Genomic DNA, 23,426 nt, shown 5'->3' on the forward strand with positions numbered 1-23,426 from the left:
TTAAGAAAAGATTTACTTATCAGATCTGAAGAAAAATCTTACTTTCTAAAGACTGTATGCAAAAGGAAGAAATCAACAGGAGTGATGAACTCAAATGATCTCATCATGATCTTACCAAACAATGGAACTATAAACCTCTTACCTACAATTCACATTTATTACAGTAGACTGTTATATTATATGGTAGTTACATTCCTGAAAATGTTGTCTTAGGTAAAACCGTGTTAGATAAACTGAATAACTTATGGGAAAAATAGGGTTACATTTCTGGAAGCCCCCAGAAAGCCAAACAACTTTTTTTTAGACCAAAAGATCTAACAAAAATAAAAGTGAATATGTAATTGTAGTTCACTGTCGTGATATGTTATGTTTTTACTGCTTAAGACTACAAATGCAACAGAATTAATAGCATTTCTTACCTTAAATTGTGGGTGCTGGTGTTTGTGGATGATTGTGAAGAGAGTGGAGATGCACGGTTTGGCCCTAATGGGCTGAGGTGGATGGTTGTTGGTTGTCGGCAGAAGTGGATGGTAGAGGTTCTGGTACTAAAGTCGATGGTTGTATTGGAGTGTGCATAAATTCAAAAATGGATCTCTGGGCTCTTTTACCCTGCAGTACATTATACAACTGACAAATAAGTCTGCTAGTTTATCTGCAACATGGAACTGCTCACATGACGGCTGCAATGTTAATTGCTTTTCTTCAGGTTCTTCTTCATCTTCTTCTGTTATGTGGCTCCCTTGTATATGTACATCAAGCTCTGCCAACATTTCCTCTGGACTCCTTTCTTCATCATCATCTTCTTCTAAGAGCACATTCACATCATCTTCATTCATATCTTCAAAACCATCACCTGGTAATCTCCTTGCCAGCTGAACAATTTCCTGAACCTGACTCTCAAGCAAGGAAACACCAATGAAAGAATTAACAACAGAAGGCCATAACTTTCCCCAGCCATGATTGCTTGCCAGATACAAGATATGGCAATTAAAAGATCTAAACTCAATCCCCCGTTGACTCAATGGTCTAACCCACTGCCAGGCAGAGGCCTGAGTTGGGGAAGTATCCCACAGGCAACGCTCCAAAATTTTCCCCTCCTGCAAATTGAACCGTGTTAAGTTAATTTTACGAAGTGTTGCATAAAATTGTGTCACAATTTTTCAATAGGGCAATAACCAAAACATGCCAATTAAAAATATGTAATATAACGGTCTACTGTAGTACCAATGAAGGTTAACCTTTATAAAGAATTAGATACATATGCAACATCTGGGTATCTTTACTGCAGATGTTTTGCTTCTGTATGCAGTTCTACTGTCTTCCAATAATGTCTTTTGAATTTGTATTGAAAAAGACACATGATGGCAAAACATCTACAATAAAGATACCCAGATGTTGCATGTGTCTAATTCTTCATCTTGTTGGTACTGTATACCATACATGTACAGGTAAACCTTTGTATTACTCTTCCCAGATAGTAGGCCTAATCTGCTTTTGGCTACACTTGCCAATATGACAAATATACATCTATTTATGGTATAACTTACATCGGAAGACAAGCAAGCATGGTAAAGAAAATGTTATATTTTCTTGGCATGTTTCATAGTGCTTTACTAGCCACGACACAGCTTCACTTTTCACAACATAATTAGCACAACCATAGAAGGGAATGTACACACCACTGCTGGTTTTTCATCAAGTCATACCATTAATGAAGGTGGTTAGAAAAGATGATGACAAAACCAAAATTAAATTCTGTCAGAAATAAATTAAAAAACACGACAAAATATATTTAATTCTAATATCACAGAGCCAATACTAAAGATCTTTCAAATTTCTTTAGATCAAATTCAAGCAGGCCTAGATATCTAATGCTTGAAAAAATACAGGTAATCAATGAAGATACATTAGCTACTAAGTAAAACCAGATTAAAAGTCTATCTGAAAATAAAATAGATTAAAGTCTATCTGAAAATGCTGCTACCAGTATATGAATAAGAATACAGATGTACAGATGCAACATACCTAAGAATAACCCTAACTTGTGGATGTTTAACTTGATCCCCAGACCACAGATCGATGGGCACTTGTCACAATTCCGCATCATTTTTGTTGTTGCTATGAGTAATCTTTCAAATGACTGGGCTCTGGGAGTAGGAAGACTCTCGAAACTTATCAAAGGTATATCAAAAGTGTGACCAATATTCTTTAAATCATTTAACATATGAAAAAGCAAATTTAAAGTTAAAATCTGAGTTTTTTGCTTAAATACTTTGAAATTAAAGTGAAATTTAGTTTATATGGCCATAACAACACCAACAGTTTCATTAGTACACAAATAACCCGCACACATAGGAGAAAGAACCTTACGACAGTGTTTTAGTCTGACTTGGATCATTAACTAGTCACACAGATAACAGTCCAAGTCAGACCAAAACGTTGTCATCAGTTTCTTTTTCCTATGTGTGGGTTATTTGTGTATATATTGTTCCAGTCATGGTATTGTGTCTTTTTATTTTTTAATTTCATCAATTTATCTGTCCTAATACATGCTTCTCATACTCCAGGTTTCAGTTGATAGTAACATATATCTGCATATTCTTAATTATTTAAATAAATTTATTACTGTATTTTGTTAATAAAATTTTCTGTCCGTGTTTAAATTATATTTTCATGATAAGAACCCTTATACAGAAAATATTTAAGTGCCACTTGGTCATGACTATGTTTGAAGAGACTTCTTCATAACCATGATTACTAAATTGTGTTTAGCCTTGTTTACAAATATGAAGAACTAGTGAACAAAGATATAATATTTTTATTAAACAAAATCAGTAGAGCAATGATGTTATGCACTAGTTCAGATGGTCTGCTAATCTGCAACATCCTTCCATTTATTCAAACTTATCATATAGGTGATAATAAAAATCTTCCAACTGGTTAAAGTGCAGAATTTGTGTAACACAAACTTGAAAAATGATAGAGTAATAATAATCAGGAAAAACACTAAATCCCTGAGAGTCATTCAGTGGTGTGTGGCAGAGGGCAAGGCACAGTGAAAAAATACAGACCAGCAGATGCAGAAAAATTAAAACAAGAAGCATGATGGCCATAGTACACTGCAAGATGCAACAATTAAAGCCTCTGGGAAAAAGTCTTAAATAATATCTGCACTGAAGATGGCATTTTCAAAAGGCATTGAAAGAGGGGCCAAATTATTATTATTATAATCAGAAAGAAGCGCTAAACCACAAGGGTTAAAGAGGGGCCAAAAATAAATATAACATGCTCTCACATAAACAGGGTTACCTATCAAACCTTGCTGAACAGTTAGCAAGATCTGGCAATCCTTGCAGAATGGAGCAAGGCAACCATCAATGAAATGACCATGAGAGCATTTGGCATGGCCAATGCATAACAACAAGAAAACAGTCTTCTGCGAGTGACAATGATGAAGTGAGGATGGCCAAAAGGCCTAGTGTTGTTGATATATACAGTATCAACTTACTGGCTACCAATACACTTCAACAAGGCTAACAATGACCTCACAAGTGCTGGGTTAAGATAACACACACACACCAAAAAAAAAAAAAAATTGGCAATTGCCTATAAAAGAATGGAAGGTCACCATATGTTGAGTCCACTGAGAGTTCACAAATTCATTTTCTGAAACACTAGAATGACTAGGACTTAGGACAAGATGACCTTATTATAGCTACTGAAAAAGTGGCAAGGCCAGCAGTGAATGTGAAATACAAGAAGAAAAGGAAAAAAAATATTTGGATTGCTTGCAAAGTAATCTGAGACTACAACACATGTAAGTCAAGTCAGCAGTGAAAATTCTGGTGTAATGGTGAGGTTTATCAATTGTAAAATAACACTGTGTAAGACAACAGGACATCTTGGCAGAGGACTTGCATCCATCAGTATAAATACATCAACAAAAGCATCAGACTGCAATAAGATATGGTCAAGATTATGTAACTGAGAGACTTTGGGAATAAAAGTAGTGAAAGATTAACTCAAGAGAAATAAGAGACAAGAAAAAAAAAGAATAAAACAAAATTGGTCATCAATGCACAATTATTATTATTACATCCACTAGGAAAGTACTAAACACACAGGGACCTTACTATACCTCAGGGAATGCACAAATCAAAGGCCTGTAACATCTATGTGAACTCTGTAGGTCATGAAGTCATAAAAATAATGGAAACTAAGTAATGAAGGTAATGGGTACAATGGCACTCTGGTAATGAAGATACATTAGACTCGTACAGGCTCCGGAGAGGGGCAGTCCAGAAGGCACCCAGACACGAATGTAGCCCTGATGATGGACGGTATCCAGCCTAAACACGGAAGCAATGGAATCAAAGTAATATACCTGATTCCCATATCTAGTTTAGGCAAAAGTAAGGCTGAAGAAAGTCAAGAAGGGTCTCTGACATGTCCCAATGGTAAGCACTATCAAAAGTGCTGCAACATGGTAGTCACTGGCTGACTGTATTTTAAACTTAACAGAGGTAAAAACAGAGCCCATAAGGAAAAGGTATGTTAAGTTCAATGATGGCAATAAGAAACAAGATTCTGGCAAGATTACATCCTTGAAAGATTCATTCATATTGAACACAGTTAAGATAAAGAGCTGTGCACAAACAAATCTACAGAAGAAATTTTGTAAAAAAAAAAAAAAAAAAAAAAAAAAAAAAAAAAAAAAAAAAAAAAAAAAAAAAAAAAAAAAAAAAAAAAAAAAAAAGAGAGGAGGAAAACTTGATAAAATAAAATGAGGCCTGTGATAAGATGTGATACTGCCAAGTTATGCCATAAGTCTACTCTCTCTCTTAAAAAAAAAAAATCCTACAGGCTGATGATCAATGAAGACATTACAAAATTTATGCAATAAAGTAAAAAAAAAATTGTCCTGGAAATTAGGGCATGTGTTGTATTCAGTGTGTGCATGGTCACACCTCATCTTTGGCTCTGGATTGAAATTTTTCTAATCCAATATGAAATCTAATGCTACACTTGTATTTTTAAAGCTTGTCATTATGAGTAACTACAAGAATAAACTAAACCTAAACAGCAATGGTGACCTAGTTAATTATTCAGTGAAGAATAACAAATAACATTCCTATTCAGGCAACTCTTAATCAGTAATAGCTTGTCTTTTATATTTGTGATACACAGCTTCAGGAAGTGCACCATTATTACCAGAGCTGCAGAAGAACATTAAACTGTCTCCTCTTATTTCTCATGAAGTTAGTCACCTTCAACATTCATCATATGTCATCCACTCATTTGCAATCTTAAAATCTAAGGATTCATTTGATAAGCAAAGAAGCAATATACTGTACTACACAAATCGTTAAAAATTTAAAATAGTATTATCTTTATCACATAGTACCATACTCTAACATAAAAATTTCTATAAGTTTATAAATGAAATGATGGCATAACATAAAAAATACACATTATGTAACATGAGGAAGCAGATTAGAATCCTTCACTCACAAGCCATGCATGTCAAAAAAAAGACACCTAAATTGCCAGGGACACATGGCTAGTTACCCCTTTCCTGTAATGAAGAGAAAAGAGAAGAGCAGGAAATAAATATATGAGAAATGACTTAGTTGATAAAAATCCAGATATATAAAAAAATATTGTATATTGTATTTATAAAAATAAGCATCTCTTTTGGTAAGTGACTAAATGTAAGCTACTGATTATAAAACCCACAATGACTTAGCACACTGCAGTAGTAAACTACATAAATTTTAGGATTATTGATACACCTACTGTAATTGAAGAGGTACCACTCTTAAGCAATATACTTCATGTTTTGTTTGAAAACTTTCAAGAAATAAAGCTATCAGGTTATATGCAAATAGTTGAACTATCTTTTCAATCTTACATTAACAGCATATCTGGAAGCCACATCTATAGCAATGACAGGCTTTAAAATAATTCTATGACAAATGACAAACCTCTGAGCTCATCATTATTTCCTCAATAAACAGATCTCAACTCAGTATCAGCAATTACTGCATGTTCAAGAAAACTAACAAGCAATAGAGAAAATGAGACAGTGGTTTATGACAAAAAAAATTCAAGTAACAAGTGCTTGATGAACCGAAACTCGTGTCTCAAGCAGAAATTTCCCAATCCATACTGTGAAACTTTGGGAGGTGTTTCATGAGATTTGTAGAAGTGATTCATGAAACTTTTGGAGGTGATCCATGAGTCTTGTGGAAATGGTTAGTGAGCCTTCTGGAAATGGTCAGTGAGTCTCTGGGAGGTGGTCTGCGAGTCTTGTGGAGTTCACCCATAAGACTTATGGAAGTGGGATGCTAGGCTTTTGGAGGTGGCCCCACAAGATGGATATAGCTCTTCAAAACTTTTGGAAGCATTCCATGAAACTTTTGGAGACAACCATGAAACTTCTGGTGGCAGTCTACAAAACTTCACAACAAAATAAAACTAGCAGAATACAGATGTTGTTTCTGCCAGCTAAAGTCAAATTCTCTACACTAGTCCCTGGCTGTCAAAAATACAAAAATGATATGTACTGAAAAAAAAGAGAGTTAAAAACCACTGGTCTAGAGCATAAAAATATTCCAAACAATAGATAGATTAAGTTTAATGACTAATTACTAGAATGTATATCCTCTGACTAATGCCTGTAACCTTTCAATGAGCAAAAAAAGAAGTGCCAATGAATTCATTATGTTCAGTGATTCTGCTGCTACACTTATTCACTAAAAAATTGATGAATTTCTTGGGAAGCCAGATGCAGCGCTTCCACAGAACAATTGCAATATATGAAGAGGTGCGTCTAACTAGAACTACATGCCATTCATGCCGCTGGATGATCACCTTAACAGAAGATATTTGTACAAGTTCCACTTGCTCAAAGTACTGTAAGTAGTTATTTACATGACATAAATTCGTGCTGTACAGCTGAAAATAAATATTTTGTACAAAAATGAGTTATGCACTCCTTCTATTAAAAATATTTACCAAGTTTATGAAATGGAAGAAAGCTGTATTTCAAAATACAGTTACCTGTGATATCAAAACTAATCTACATACAGTTAATAACAAATGAAATATAAACACTGCAAATGGGTTGCCACAGCATGCAATACTGTGGCAATAACCACCACAAATGGGTTGCCACAGCATGTACTATGGCAATAACCACCACAAATGAGTTACCATAGCATGTACCACTATGGCAATAACCACCACAAATGAGTTGCCATAGCATGTACTACTATGGCAATAACCACCACAAATGAGTTGCCATAGCATGTACTACTATGGCAATAAACACACAAATGGGCTGCCACAGCATGTACTACTATTGCAATAACTACCACAAATGAGTTGCCATAGCATGTACTATGGCAATAAACACACAAATGGGCTGCCACAGCATGTACTACTATTGCAATAAACACCACAAATGGGTTGCTACAGCATGTATTACTATGGCAATAACCACCACAAATGAGCTGCCACAGCATGTATTACTATGGCAATAAACCCCACAAATGGGTTGCCACAGCATGTACTACTATGGTAGCTATAACCACCACAAATGGGTTGTCACAGCATATACTGCTATGGCAATCAGGTAGTCAGCATTGCGTGCAAATAAACATTATTGAGAGTATGTTATTCTGTAAAGATCATTACAGGTATCAATCTTGACTACCACATCAGGGCACATGAGTTACATAGGCTAGAATGTGCTTCAGCACCTTCAAGTAGCAAGAATCATTATATACATTGCAAACATGCATACATACAAAATACTATATATATAATATATATAATATTCACAAACACTATTCTCAGGTCAACGGAGACTTGAACCTACGAACCTTGGAACAAGGTACGCAGTGCTCTACCACCGTATATATAATATATATATATAATATAGTATAAATTTGTTTAAATAATGAAAGATTTCTTGGGCATTTGCTACAATGTTCTCATTCTACATGGAGAGGAAAATGAATAACATACAGAACATGCAATAACCCAACCCATTACATGTTTAACTATCAATTGCAAATGCTAAGCTACTGAAATGCCTGCCTTGATAGTAAGTTCACTTTAGGCAGAAATATACAGTATGAAAATATAAATATAAATAAACAAATAATATATATTTATATATATATATTTATTTATTTATTTTACACTTGCATTACTAAGTCCAATGTCCATATTACCATTCTGATAATGGAAAATATGAACATGCATATAATTCTTGATATGCAAACAAATACTTTCGAAAACAGTTAATAATAAATGTAATAGAAAATATACCTTTATAACCCAAATGACATTCAAGTGGAGGTAGTAATAGTGCACCAGATTAGTGTGTCAACCCATTCCTCTCTGGGGTGTTGATTTTCAAGTGCTGTACTTCAGTTGTTTGGTTAATTCATTCTGATCCTTTGTGGTTGGCTCAACATTTCCTCTTGGGTATAATAATCCAGGGTAAGACACATGTGCAACAGTTCGAAATCTTTATTGTTGAAAAGTTTCACCTACACCAGTGGTCTTCAACCTTCCTACACAAGTGAGCCACATTTGATGGTCAAATGTGTGATGATGGCAGAATGGTTTTGTTGACACTGTGTAGTGTGGAACCTACATAAAAGTGAATTCACAATTTTATGTGTGAGGGTTGCATCTATTTTATGTGCGAGGGCTGCATCTATTTCCTAGGATACACACGGCCTGTGGGATGCAGGTTGGAGACCCATGGTTTACATGGTAGACTTCTTCAGTCAAATACTCTGTATGTGTCTGAAGAAGCCTACTTTGTAAGCAAAACCTTTCAACAGTAAAGATATTCAACTACTGCACACATATATCTTACTTACCAAATTCTCAGTATTTTATACCATTTTCAACAAACTGGACAATGCTTCAAGCTACTCTGTAAAATGTAACATCATCATCATTTGACAATAAAAAGTAACTGAATATTGCATAGAATATAATCCATAGCTTTAGCAGACTACAAAATCATCTACCATTATTATAGTAGCCTCTAAATTCCTTTATACTCTCCAGGTGTGACTAAAAGGTGACTTAGCAGGAGAATGCATGCATACATTCCACATTTTTTATGTATATATCAAAATGTAATTAACTGCATGACTACCAATACACCAATGTATTTATCAAAAATAGTTACAATATCTGTAAATATACAATTCTCATTCCTTCATGTCCTGTAAGTATTATTATTAGAGGAAAAATAAATGTTAAACACACATGGATAATGTAGTGTAAATAAGTAGAACAGTGTTGCATGTGTAAACTGTATGCTATATAAGTTATTGAATACTTTAAACTGTATGTTACGTAAAGTATTATACGTTTTAAACTTCAGTGTGACTATTGTATTTGGCCATAAACTGACAAATGATGGTGAAACCTTGTATAAACAAGAGGATCTCTGCTATAAGTGGTTTTATACCACAAAGGTATATAGTACTCTACATGGCTTAAGTGTAGTTTTGGAAACTATATGTTGTATACATTACATACTGCATAACAGTGGCAAGTTGGGACAAACTGCTTGGGTAAGAAAGTGACACTGTTAAGCTTTTTGATAAAGCCTAAATATGAATAAAAATAAATTTTTCTATTCAGTGATTCATTTAACAAAATAGAAAATAGTAACATGAAATGTTATCTGACTGACCATTTTCAATGTGATTCAACTGAGTTTCTCTTGGCTATCAAGCAAAATAATCAGTAACTCTACTTGCCCAAAATGCTCTGCATGAATATGAGCTTTCAGCATGCACTCAAGTGTCATTCATCTCTGTATAAACAATATATCATGTTGAAATAGACTTGTATACTGCATAATTCTCATTTCCTCTTAAGATGCTACAATGATTATTTGTCAACTGACCTTGAGAATTTATGCAGTAGGTTTTCATTTGCTTCAAAGCAAAGAAGTTGCACTCGATAGATGTGGTAACTGGGAAGGACAGGACCACTAGGAAAAAACTACTTCAGCACAATTCTCTAGCAAATTTAGTTCTACTCAGTGATGGCTGAGAATGCTATTAAAGTGAAACTCCAGCAACAGAATGCTTTTCTGAGATCATTAGATTGATCTAAATCCTGTCTGCATAGATTTGAGAAAAAGTGGGTTGATATAATTTAAATTATTAGTTTTCATCATATAGCTGGCAATGGCATATCATTTCACCTTGTATGGGGATGAAAGATGATACTGCAAATCTAATGTTGTATATTTCATGGAAAGAATTTTCAGTTGCAAGTGCAAATTGCAAACTGCAAATTTCAAAACTTTGCAATTCTATTACACCAGGATTAAATTTACTAGGATGTAAATAACAACAATGAAGAATGCCACATATGCAATTAAATAACAAAAGAGATATTTTAAATCTGAAGAATTCCAAGAGAGCAAGCAATGCTTACTAATTACTAGGGAATAACTGCAAACATTGTGTATTTCACAATATCTGTAACTATTTTGGAGATTACCTAGAGATGCATACAAAACTGATAGTTACACAGGTCTTATTTTTCTATTCTTTTGCACTGAAAGACAATGGACGTACACTTGCATTTTCTCACTAAATAGTTTTCGTTACACGTCATTTAGATAGGAATATATTTTAGGGCTACTGAACTTCACTCAAGACTGAAATCCACAAAGAAAAACAAGTTATATAGAATATAAAAAAGGAGTCATACTGTTGTCAAAGGATAATTTTAACAATTTTAAAACTTTTCACATTAATAGATCTACAATGCAGGTCTCAAGAGTTCGAACAACAGAATTTATCAGTTATAGGGGATATGCCTTCCTATTTTACCAGCCTATCTTATTATAATTAGCCAAAATTTAGAAATGTAAGGCAAGTTGTGAGTGTTCAGTAAATCTTTAACACAAAATGGAGAGAGGAATGGGTGCAGTAAATGGGTTGCAAGAAGTTTAACATGTGCTGAAAAATTAATATCTGGTCATATTCATTTTCAAAAAACAGAAGAGTCCTATAGTGAATCTTAATGATATAACTGCCAGTGAGTTATCTAAATTTCATATTAGAATGTATAAGAAAGAAATCATTATAGTAGGAACATGAAGACACAATACAGTACATATTAAGGCCACAAAAATATCTTCAAACAGTTTCTGCCACTTCTTGCAACTAATGCCATTTACTTCCAATGTAAATAAGATGACATTTAATGTTGAGTAAACACACAAGTCCTTTGCATATGCACATATAAATGCAAATACAGTAACTAAATATAGCTCTTTCTCATATATTCACCCTGCATTTCCTTCAAAGTACACCACTATAAAGCTTTTTTTTTTTTTTACATAAAAAGCTAAGTGGATATTCATGAAAACATCTACCAGTACTTGAAATTTCTTTTAATCTATTGTTTCTGAATATAGCAAAACAGACTATGCTTACTCTTTGATATACAAACTGTTCAATAATAGCAAGACTAAGTAATTTTGTCTTGCTTAAAAACATTCTTATGAATGTCTTCTCCATTACTAGTTTTCATTTTGGCCAAACTAGGAATTTGACCTAGTAATCACTGTACAATATGTTCATATAATGCAACACACAAACCTTGCACATTCTCCACTACTTTCACCTATATTAACACAAGAACCTTGATATTTCTATCATTCATCATTTCCTGCTAATGTGAGGAAATTACTAATAGATCTTTACATATCAAAGGCACAGCTATCCTTAACTCATGTTAAGGTAAGTGCATTTTCATTTTCAATAAAAACATCACTGGAATCAACATGTAACATAACTTGCAAATGGCTATGGCACTATGACTAGAAAAGAAATATCTTAAAATCTATCAAGGGGTTACACACCAAAACTGCCAAAACCATAAACATTCACTGGTAAATTAAAAGCACTCGATAAGATTTGGCTAAAACCTATAGCTGGACAGACTTTATCTGCTGTACCATCACATTTTTGGGGCTGATGCTGCTGTTTTCCTGATAACACCGAGAGCAGTACCCACCAGTTGAACTGCTTCCATAAAACTTACAATCTCGTGTTAAGCAAGGCTGAGACGGACTGTCTGACCCATCTCCCCGGACATTGACGCTCACATCATCTATAGCAACAGGAGTAAAGCTTTCGGTGCTCTGGCGGGCCATTGTGGTGGTTATAACAGTTGGGGGTGAAAGCTGCAATGGAGAGTCTGTTCCCAATGAATTAGTACTAGTACTCACTGAGAGATCACTGGTTGGAACAGCAGACTGAGATTTAGCAATGTTATAGCTGGGAACTGTAGAACTATCACTGTAGAAAGTGGAGTTTGATAAAAATAATGTCCCATCTTTTTTAGATGACAGTGACTGAATAACTGGAATTTTTGATGCATCTGATACTGAGGCAGCATCCAACTCTGCATAAAATTTTGACTTCCCAGCCCCATACTGTGGCCCATCAGCATGAAAATTTGTAGATTTTGGAGAATTGAGATTACTTGATGTCTGTCGCTTGTACTCTTGCTCTTGTTCCTTTTGCTTAGAAAAGCATGATGAACACATGTAAGATGTGAGAGCTGTTCCATACATGTTGCAGCCTGGGTTAATACATTGCACTGGGCCTTCCATTTCAGCTTGATGCTCTAGCTGATCCAGCTTTAACTGCTTCATCTCTTCTTCTTGCAGTTTTTTTAATTCTGCATCTTTTTCAAACCTGCGACGTGCAGTATTGAGATAGTTGCGCACCATCTCTTCTTGGTATGCATGGCGCCTTTCAGTGTGAATCATAGCTGCTAGAATGAAATTCTGATGTGTGGAAATTTTCAGCATACGACCATTTTTGGCCATACTACATGTTTTTATGTATTCATCTTTTTTCTTAAATGATCCAGCCCGACCAAGTTTTGATAAAGTACCAAAATTCTTCTTAATTTTCTTTGACATGGTTTTACCAATACTGCCAAACTGCTTTGCAACTGTCTGCAACTGCTTAGAGGCCTTGCTCTTGCTTGCAAATATCCCGCTTGTTCCATCTAAGAATGGTGGGCCTTCATCGGAGTCAAAACTAGACTCTGAAGATTTTTTCTCAATCTCTGGATGATAATTCTCTGGTGACTCAGCTTCATCCACTGCTTGACATGCTTCAAGATAACCCGGTGGAATTGGCACCTGCCAAAGGAAAGTGAAACTGAAATTACTTTTATTGAATAGCATTTCAGAAGAACAAATTACTAAACATACATAAACCAATCTTCGGTGGGATGTGGCCAGTTTGTTGAAAGAAGACATAAACCAATACATCCTTGACTGAAGCTCTTACAATTTCAATTTTATACAACATTGTATTATACAATCATCCTTTGCACCATCTTCAATGTGGGTTGGTATCCCACAGATGAAGTTTTTTATTTCTTGGGAAGAAGGAAAGATGTTCAAGGAAGTACATCAGCAGAATAAAACAGAAGTTACTACTGATACAGATAATCATTGTCAATTAAGAAATAATAGCATAATTCAGAACTGAGAGTGGGACAGTCCTAGAGGAAGATTATTATTATTATTATTATAATCAAAAAGAAGCGCTAAGCCACAAGGGCTTCCCAGAGGAAGAACGAAGCATGTCAGGGCGTTCAAAAAATATGGCAGAAATGGAGTCAGTGTGCTCACTTGTGAAAGAGGCAAATGATCCTGTATACAACGTTAATAGTGCCTAAGAGTAGCGGGCTAATAAACATACTTTATAAGCTAATAGGTTTCTCATTTTAAGTCCTAATTATATCTACTTGTCATTTTCATCCGATTTTTTTTTTTTTAACACATTGGCTGTCTCCCACTGAGGCAGGGTGACCTGAAAAAGAAGCACTACTTTCATCATCACTCACTCCATCACTGTCTTGCCAGACATGTGCCAATACTACAGTTCAAAAACTGCAACATTTTTTTTTTTTTTATCACACTGGCCGATTCCCACCAAGGCAGGGTGCCCCGAAAATGAAAAACTTTCACCATCATTCACTCCATCACTGTCTTGCCAGAAGGGTGCTTTACACTACAGTTTTTAAACTGCAACATTAACACCCCTCCTTCAGAGTGCAGGCACTGTACTTCCCATCTCCAGGACTCAAGTCCGGCCTGCCGGTTTCCCAGAACCCCTTCATATACAGTGGACCCCCGGTTAACGATATTTTTTCATTCCAGAAGTATGTTCAGGTGCCAGTACTGACCGAATTTATTCCCATAAGGAATATTGTTAAGTAGATTAGTCCATTTCAGACCCCCAAACATACACGTACAAACGCACTTACATAAATACACTTACATAATTGGTCGCATTGGGAGGTGATCGTTAAGCGGGGGTCCACTGTATGTTACTTTGCTCACACTCCAACAGCACGTCAAGTATTAAAAACCATTTGTCTCCATTCACTCCTATCAAACACACTCACGCATGCCTTTTGGAAGTCCAAGCCCCTCGCACACAAAACCTCCTTTACCCCCTCTCTCCAACCTTTCCTAGGCCGACCCCTACCCCGCCTTCCTTCCACTACAGACTGATACACTCTTGAAGTCATTCTGTTTCGCTCCATTCTCTCTACATGTCCGAACCACCTCAACAACCCTTCCTCAGCCCTCTGGACAACAGTTTTGGTAATCCCACACCTCCTCCTAACTTCCAAACTACGAATTCTCTGCATTATATTCACACCACACATTGCCCTCAGACATGACATCTCCACTGCCTCCAGCCTTCTCCTCGCTGCAACATTCATCACCCATGCTTCACACCCATATAAGAGCGTTGGTAAAACTATACTCTCATACATTCCCCTCTTTGCCTCCAAGGACAAAGTTCTTTGTCTCCACAGACTCCTAAGTGCACCACTCACTCTTTTCCCCTCATCAATTCTATGATTCACCTCATCTTTCATAGACCCATCCACTGACACGTCCACTCCCAAATATCTGAATACATTCACCTCCTCCATACTCTCTCCCTCCAATCTGATATTCAATCTTTCATCACCTAATCTTTTTATTATCCTCATAACCTTACTCTTTCCTGTATTCACCTTTAATTTTCTTCTTTTGCACACCCTACCAAATTCATCCACCAATCTCTGCAACTTCTCTTCAGAATCTCCCAAGAGCACAGTGTCATCAGCAAAGAGCAGCTGTGACAACTCCCACTTTGTGTGTGATTCTTTATCTTTTAACTCCACGCCTCTTGCCAAGACCCTCGCATTTAGTTCTCTTACAACCCCATCTATAAATATATTAAACAACCACGGTGACATCACACATCCTTGTCTAAGGCCTACTTTTACTGGGAAATAATTTCCCTCTTTCCTACATGAGCCTCACTATCCTCGTAAAAACTCTTCACTGCTTTCAGTAACCTACCTCCTACACCATACACTTGCAACATCTGCCACATTGCCCCCCTATCCACCCTGTCATATGCCTTTTCCAAATCCATAAATGCCACAAAGACCTCTTTAGCCTTATCTAAATACTGTTCACTTATATGTTTCACTGTAAACACCTGGTCCACACACCCCCTACCTTTCCTAAAGCCTCCTTGTTCATCTGCTATCCTATTCTCCGTCTTACTCTTAATTCTTTCAATAATAACTCTACCATACACTTTACCAGGTATACTCAGCAGACTTATCCCCCTATAATTTTTGCACTCTCTTTTATCCCCTTTGCCTTTATACAAAGGAACTATGCATGCTCTCTGCCAATCCCTAGGTACCTTACCCTCTTCCATACATTTATTAAATAATTGCACCAACCACTCCTAAACTATATCCCCACCTGCTTTTAACATTTCTATCTTTATCCCATCAATCCCGGCTGCCTTACCCCCTTTCATTTTACCTACTGCCTCACGAACTTCCCCCACACTCACAACTGGCTCTTCCTCACTCCTACAAGATGTTATTCCTCCTTGTCCTATACACGAAATCACAGCTTCCCTATCTTCATCAACATTTAACAATTCCTCAAAATATTCCCTCCATCTAACTCTCCATTTAATAACTCTCCTCTCCTATCTTTAACTGACAAATCCATTTGTTCTCTAGGCTTTCTTAACTTGTTAATCTCACTCCAAAACTTTTTCTTATTTTCAACAAAATTTGTTGATAACATCTCACCCACTCTCTCATTTGCTCTCTTTTTACATTGCTTCACCACTCTCTTAACCTCTCTCTTTTTCTCCATATACTCTTCCCTCCTTGCATCACTTCTACTTTGTAAAAACTTCTCATATGCTAACTTTTTCTCCCTTACTACTCTCTTTACATCATCATTCCACCAATCGCTCCTCTTCCCTCCCGCACCCACTTTCCTGTAACCACAAACTTCTGCTGAACACTCTAACACTACATTTTTAAACCTACCCCATACCTCTTCGACCCCATTTCCTATGCTCTCATTAGCCCATCTATCCTCCAATAGCTGTTTATATCTTACCCTAACTGCCTCCTCTTTTAGTTTATAAACCTTCACCTCTCTCTTCCCTGATACTTCTATTCTCCTTGTATCCCATCTACCTTTTACTCTCAGTGTAGCTACAACTAGAAAGTGATCTGATATATCTGTGGCCCCTCTATAAACATGTACATCCTGAAGTCTACTCAACAGTCTTTTATCTACCAATACATAATCCAACAAACTACTGTCATTTCGCCCTACATCATATCTTGTATACTTATTTATCCTCTTTTTCTTAAAATATGTATTACCTATAACTAAACCCCTTTCTATACAAAGTTCAATCAAAGGGATCCCATTATCATTTACACCTGGCACCCCAAACTTACCTACCACACCCTCTCTAAAAGTTTCTCCTACTTTAGCATTCAGGTCCCCTACCACAATTACTCTCTCACTTGGTTCAAAGGCTCCTATACATTCACTTAACATCTCCCAAAATCTCTCTCTCTCCTCTACATTCCTCTCTTCTCCAGGTGCATACACGCTTATTATGACCCACTTTTCGCATCCAACCTTTACTTTAATCCACATAATTCTTGAATTTACACATTCATATTCTCTTTTCTCCTTCCATAACTGATCATTTAACATTACTGCTACCCTTTCCTTTGCTCTAACTCTCTCAGATACTCCAGATTTAATCCCATTTATTTCCCCCCACTGAAACTCCCCTACCCCCTTCAGCTTTGTTTCGCTTAGGGCCAGGACATCCAACTTCTTTTCATTCATAACATCAGCAATCATCTGTTTCTTGTCATCCGCACTACATCCGCGCACATTTAAGCATCCCAGTTTTATAAAGTTTTTCTTCTTCTCTTTTTTAGTAAATGTCTACAGGAGAAGGGGTTACTAGCCCATTGCTCCCGGCATTTTAGTCACCTCATACGACACGCATGGCTTACGGAGGAAAGATTCTTTTCCACTTCCCCATGGACAATAGAAGAAATAAAGAAGAACAAGAGCTATTTAGAAAAAGGAGAAAAACCTAGATGTATGTATATATATATGCATGTGCGTGTCTGTGAAGTGTGACCAAAGTGTAAGTAGGAGTAGCAAGATATCCCTGTTATCTAGCGTGTTTATGAGACAGAAAAAGAAACCAGCAATCCTACCATCATGCAAAACAGTTACAGGTTTCTGTTTCACAGTCATCTGGCAGGACGGTAGTACTTCCCTGGGTGGTTGCTGTCTACCAACCTACTACCTACTGCAACATATCTCCATATAATATTCAGTTTCTTTTTAGGATGGGTAGCAAAGGTAGATACTTGAATCTTGCAGAACTATTAAGCACTTTTCTTTCTGATTACTTTTAGTTAAATCCTGTGGTGAATCTTTAATAAAGGCAGTGAATAGCTAGCGATCATGATACTAAAAGGAATGTACTAAGAAATCTCATTTGAATAAAACTGTAGTGTACTCACCTAAGTGTGATAAAGGGACTGAGTCACAGCTCCTGGCCCTGACATACTAATTCCTGGCGTTCAAGACCCAATCGTATCTACTTTTGTAACTGTGCAATGTATCTGCCTCCACTCTCTATCTAGTTCCTCTTACTCAATATGCTGAAAGCAAAGTGCTTCTCAATGCCCATGTTGTTCATGTGCAGCTATAACTACTATGTATAGACAAAGAAAAAGATTTATTTCCACATGATACAATGTTTGTACAGAGACAGGTAACAGTTGTGCATGCAGAAAGCCTGTCCCTATCTCCTTATCCACTCTCTAATTTTCAAAGTACAGTGGAACCTCAAAAATCGAACTGCTCCCAACACAAACAATTATGTAAGTGTATTTTTGTAAGTGCTTTTATAAGTGTATTTTTGAGAGTCTGAAATGCACTAATCTAATTTACATAAATCCTGATGGGAATAAATTCATTCGGTAAAGGCACTCGAACAGCCTTCTGGACCAAAGAAAGTTCGATATTTGAGGTTCCACTGTATTTTGAATTTTATGATTATATCTTCCATGGTCCTCCTCTTTTCTAGGTCTTAGGTATTTTCTTGTAGTTCATCCCCTACAGTTTCAGTACTAATTTCATTGCAACTCAATGGATCTTGTTTAATTTCTTCATATTCTTTATCAGGTTTGGGTGCAATGCTCATGGCACATACTGTACTCCAAGATGGGCCTAACATAAGATTGGGGAATTCTCCATGTTAAAGAGGAGACAAATCCTTCCTTCATAAGCCACAAGCGTCGTATTATTATTATAATCAAAAAGAAGCACTAAGCCACAAGGGCTATACAGCGCTGCAGGGTAGGGAAGGAAGCGAGGGTATAGGATGGCAGAAGGGAGGAGGGATGATCAGTAGGTTACAGAAAACAGCGGGGCAGGGGATAGTACGGGGGTAGAGGGTAGCAAGAGATTGAAGTAGAAAGGGCTGAAGGTATCAGAATTTGTGAAGTAAGTCAGTTGTTGTCAAAAAGTCAATGAGAGAGTCCGGATGAAAGGTGGGTCCATCAGCGAGAAGGCAAGGTAAAGAGAGAGCAGCGGAGCGAAGACGACGACGGAGGTAAATTCTGCATGCTCGTTGATAAAGTGGGCAGTCCAACAGAATGTGGCTGACTGATAATGGAGCTTGGCAATTCTCACAGAGAGGAGCAGGGCGCCTTTCCATGAGATATCCATGAGTAAGACGAGTATGGCCAATGCGAAGACGGGAGAGAGTAGTCTCCCAACCTCGACACTGGTGATAAGAAGACGGCCAGTAACCTATACTGTACTTGGTTTAATAGATTGAAGTTTGTTGCCGAGCATAGTAGACCAATGGTGTTGCCAACGGGTGTGAAGGTGGGAAGATATTGCAGCAAAATAGTCCGTAAATGGAATACCTCTATATGAAACTAGTAGGTCATGTACTGCTGACCGTGCAGCAGTGTCTGCCTGTTCATTGCCCTGTACGTCAACATGACCAGGGACCCAACAAAAAACAATATCTTTATGCTTGGTAAAGATGCGGCGTAGCCAAAGTTGGATACGGAGGACTAAGGGGTGAGGTGTATCAAATTTCTGTATAGCCTGTAAAGCACTAAGGGAGTCTGAGACAACCACAAATGATGACACAGGCATAGATGCAATACGGATAAGTGCTGCAAGGATGGCATACAATTCAGCAGTAAAAATACTAGCCGAAGATAGTAAATGCCCTCGTACGACGCTGTCTGGAAACACTGCTGCGAATCCTACGCCGTCAGAAGACTTAGAGCCATCTGTGTACACAGCAATGGCATGAGAATGAGAGTGAAAGTGGTCAAGAAAAAGAGAGCGGGAAGCGATAGTAGACAGTTGGGCTTTCGAGCAAGGGAGAGAGAAAGAACAGACTCGAACAGCTGGAACTTCCCAGGGGGGTAGGGAAAAGTGAGATGCTACATGAACATAGAAAGGTGGTAATTGAAGAGAAGACAAGGCGAATGAAGGCGAAGAGAGAAGGGACGGAGTAAACAGGGGCGGCGAACAAATAAAGAATGTCTACTAATATCAGTGACCATTCTATAAATGGAAAGATTGCGGAGATCATGAGAGCGTACATAGTAGCGAAGGCAATGGGCATCACGGCGATCGGATAAGGATGGAACGTTCGCTTCTGCATAGAGGCTCTCGACAGGGGAAGAGCGAAAAGCACCAAGGTAAAAACGTAATCCTTGGTGATGAATGGGGTTAAGGCTAGAGAGAGTAGCAGGAGATGCCGCTGAATAGATCTGGTCACCATAATCAAGTTTCGATAAAATAAGGGTGGAATGTAGGCGAAGGAGGGTTCGACGATCAGTTCCCCATGAAAGATGAGCAAGGGTTTTAAGAAGGTTCAGCTGGCTGTGACAAGTTGCCTTCAGAGAGGTAATGTGAGGTTTCCAGGATAACCTACGATCAAAGAGGAGGCCCAGAAACTTGACTGTATCACGTTCAGGGATAAGGGAGCCATAGAGGTACAAAGGATGATCTGAGATGACAGAGCGTCTAGTGAAAGTAATTTGGTGGGTTTTAGTGCTGGAAAATTTAAACCCACGTGTGGTGGCCCAATTGGAAACACGGTCGACTGCATGCTGGAGAGAAACTGTAATGAGGTGACAGTCAGCGCCTGCACAGGCAATAGCGAAGTCATCAACATAGAGTGATGACCAAATATTTGATGGAAGACTAGAGGCCAAATCATTAATAGCAAGGAGAAAAAGTGTTGTGCTCAGAACACATCCCTGAGGGACACCTTCAGCTTGGATAAAGTCCGGGGAGAGCACATTATTAACCCGAACATGGAAATGCCTGTCAGTTAAAAAGTTCTTAAGGAAGGATGGTAGATTGCCTCGAAGGCCTAAGGAGTGGGCTTGGGCTAAAATATTATACCTCCAAGTTGTGTCATATGCCTTCTCAAGGTCAAAAAATATGGCAATAACTGAGTGGTTATTCGCAAAGGCATTACGAACATACGTATCCAAGCGTAGTAAGGGGTCTATGGTAGAACGTCCCTTACGAAAGCCATGTTGACGAGTGGAGAGACTGTTGTGTGTCTCTAAATACCACACTAAACGTCTATTTACTAGGCGTTCCATCACTTTGCAAACTGCACTGGTAAGAGCAATGGGACGATAGTGGGAGGTTTCATGTCCCGTAGTGCCTGGTTTGCGGAAAGGGAGAACAATGGCTGATTTCCACAGCTGTGGAAGAACTCCTTGTGACCAAATGAGATTGTAAAGGCATAATAGGACTGCAAGGGCTGACTGATGTAAATGTTGTAGCATACGAATATGAATGTCGTCGGGCCCAGCTGCCGATGATCGGCAAGCTGAGAGTGTTGCCTCCAGTTCTTGAAGTGTAAAAGGCACATTATACTGTTCTTCTCTGAGAGAAGAAAAGTCCAAGGGTGCTAACTCTCTGGCAGACTTTGAGGAAAGAAATGAGGGGCATAGATGGAGTCCCTGAGAAATACGGACCAGATGATTGCCAATTTCATTGGCAACATCTAGTGGGTTTGCTATATCAACACCGGCAACCCGCAGAACAGGAGCCGGGTCAGGAGAATATTTACCACTCAGTTTTCGTACTTTTTTCCAGACTGCACTCATAGAGGAAGCAGAGGTGATGGTGGAGACATAATCTCGCCAGCAAGTGCGTTTAGCGTCACGGATGACACGGCGAGCGATCACACGCTTCTGCTTAAAATCAAGAAGTCTCTCTGTGGTTCTATTGTACCAGTACCTGCCCCATGCAGCGCGTTTCAAACGTACTGCACGAGCACAAGCAGGAGACCACCAAGGCACGCATTTCTGAGAATGCCTGCCCGAAGTTTGGGGTATAGAATGAGAAGCTGCGGTTAAAACGGAGGACGAGAAGAGGTGTAAAAGCTCATCGATGGAGGACGAAGAAGGAACCTCTCTAAAAACAGTAAAGGTTTCAATTTGCCTGATCAAATTGCCAGCGTGGGATGCGAAGAGGTGGTGAATATGAAGGGGGGAAGTAAGAATGATTGGGAAATGATCGCTGTCATGTAAGTCCGGGAGAACAGACCAAGTGAAGTCTAATGCGGCGGAGGAAGAGCAGACTGAGAGATCGATGCAAGAGTGTGTGAGTCCGAGGATCAAAATGGGTGTGAGTACCTGTATTTAAAACATGGAGGGGGTGGGTGGCAAGAAAAGCCTCTAACTGAATGCCATGGGAATCACAGTGAGACCCCCCCCCCCCAGAGGAAATGGTGGGCATTAACCCTTTATCGTGCAAGAGGTCCGAAAATTTGAAATTCGAACTGAACTCCCTATGGTGGATAGAGTAACTCAATACAAGGTCACTGATCCCATATAAATTGATTTCTGATGGTTAGTTTTCGAGCAATTGCTAATCTCCGAAGACCGAAAATATTCGGCTGGGCCCGACAAAGGGATTAAAAAATTTTATGTTGCAAACTTGCAATTGTTAATAAAACACACCAAAACAATTTTTTAAATTTAATATACAAACAGACAATATAAAAAACATAAATGGAACTTGAATCAAAACATTTTTTAATTGTTACAAAAATATAAAAAGGAAGCAAATCTCAACAATGACAAATTGCAAAGGGATGCAACTTTCAATCCCTATATTCCTGAGATTCATTTGGATGACCAATTATTCTATATTGCTAATTGATGGTATGGTAGTCGCTGAAGCAATTTCTATCACTCTTTATCCAGATTTACTTTGCATACAGAACACTGGAATGAGGATGTGACCAATTTCTTCGAGTGGCTGCAATAGTTGCAATCGTAATACCTTACTTTTTCTTCACTAATTTCTGTTTTTTGGCTGGCCTTTCTTCCTCCTCATCATCACTTGACACCTGTGCATCCGGTGGCAAGTATTCATCACCACTATCCAGCAATTCTGGTTCATCTATCTCTGCTTCTGAGTCACTCTCTTCAGAAACGCAGACATACCTCGACCTGCTGGTGGACTGCTCCCCATAAAACAACTTCTCATTGATCTGGAAGGACAATAGAAACCTCCTGTATAGATCCAGACCACTACAGAGTTCATATATGCAATTGAAATTTGTTTATAAATATTTATTTGACTAAAATTGGACATTCCCGGAAACTCGGGCAAGACCGAAATAATTCGGTATAAAATGCTTGCACTTTTTTCAACTGCATGCTACACTCATATTATGCTTCACACGGACTTTAGGTATATATCAAAATATGCCTAAACTATTCATGTAAGCACTAAACACAACAATCAGTACTTACCGACATTGTAGAATGTATAATCCAAGAGTAGATTAGTAAGGGTGGAGGGAAAAATGCGTGTGTGGGCGGAGCCAAGCCACCAGTGTTTATATTTTGATCTCTCAACCAATGGGAAGGCGGCAGAAGCGAACTGTACTTAGCTGAAGAGA

The 23,426-nt window shown here is 37.9% G+C and overlaps 1 protein-coding gene across 3 annotated transcripts in view; it reads right to left on the minus strand.

The window, feature by feature from the left end:
* The window catches only part of LOC128693540 (OTU domain-containing protein 7A), a 63,486-nt gene that overhangs the window by 393 nt on the left and 39,667 nt on the right, over positions 1-23,426 (minus strand). For all 3 annotated transcript variants that reach the window (XM_053783268.2, XM_053783270.2, XM_053783269.2), the window contains exon 11: positions 1-13,219. This exon is cut by the window's left edge and continues 393 nt beyond it. In XM_053783268.2, coding sequence (XP_053639243.1) covers positions 11,990-13,219 — 1,230 coding nt within the window. In that variant the 3' untranslated portion in view covers positions 1-11,989. The remainder of the gene's footprint in view (positions 13,220-23,426) is intronic.

Source organism: Cherax quadricarinatus, chromosome 57, assembly GCF_038502225.1.
Source record: "Cherax quadricarinatus isolate ZL_2023a chromosome 57, ASM3850222v1, whole genome shotgun sequence".
NCBI lineage: Eukaryota > Metazoa > Arthropoda > Malacostraca > Decapoda > Parastacidae > Cherax > Cherax quadricarinatus.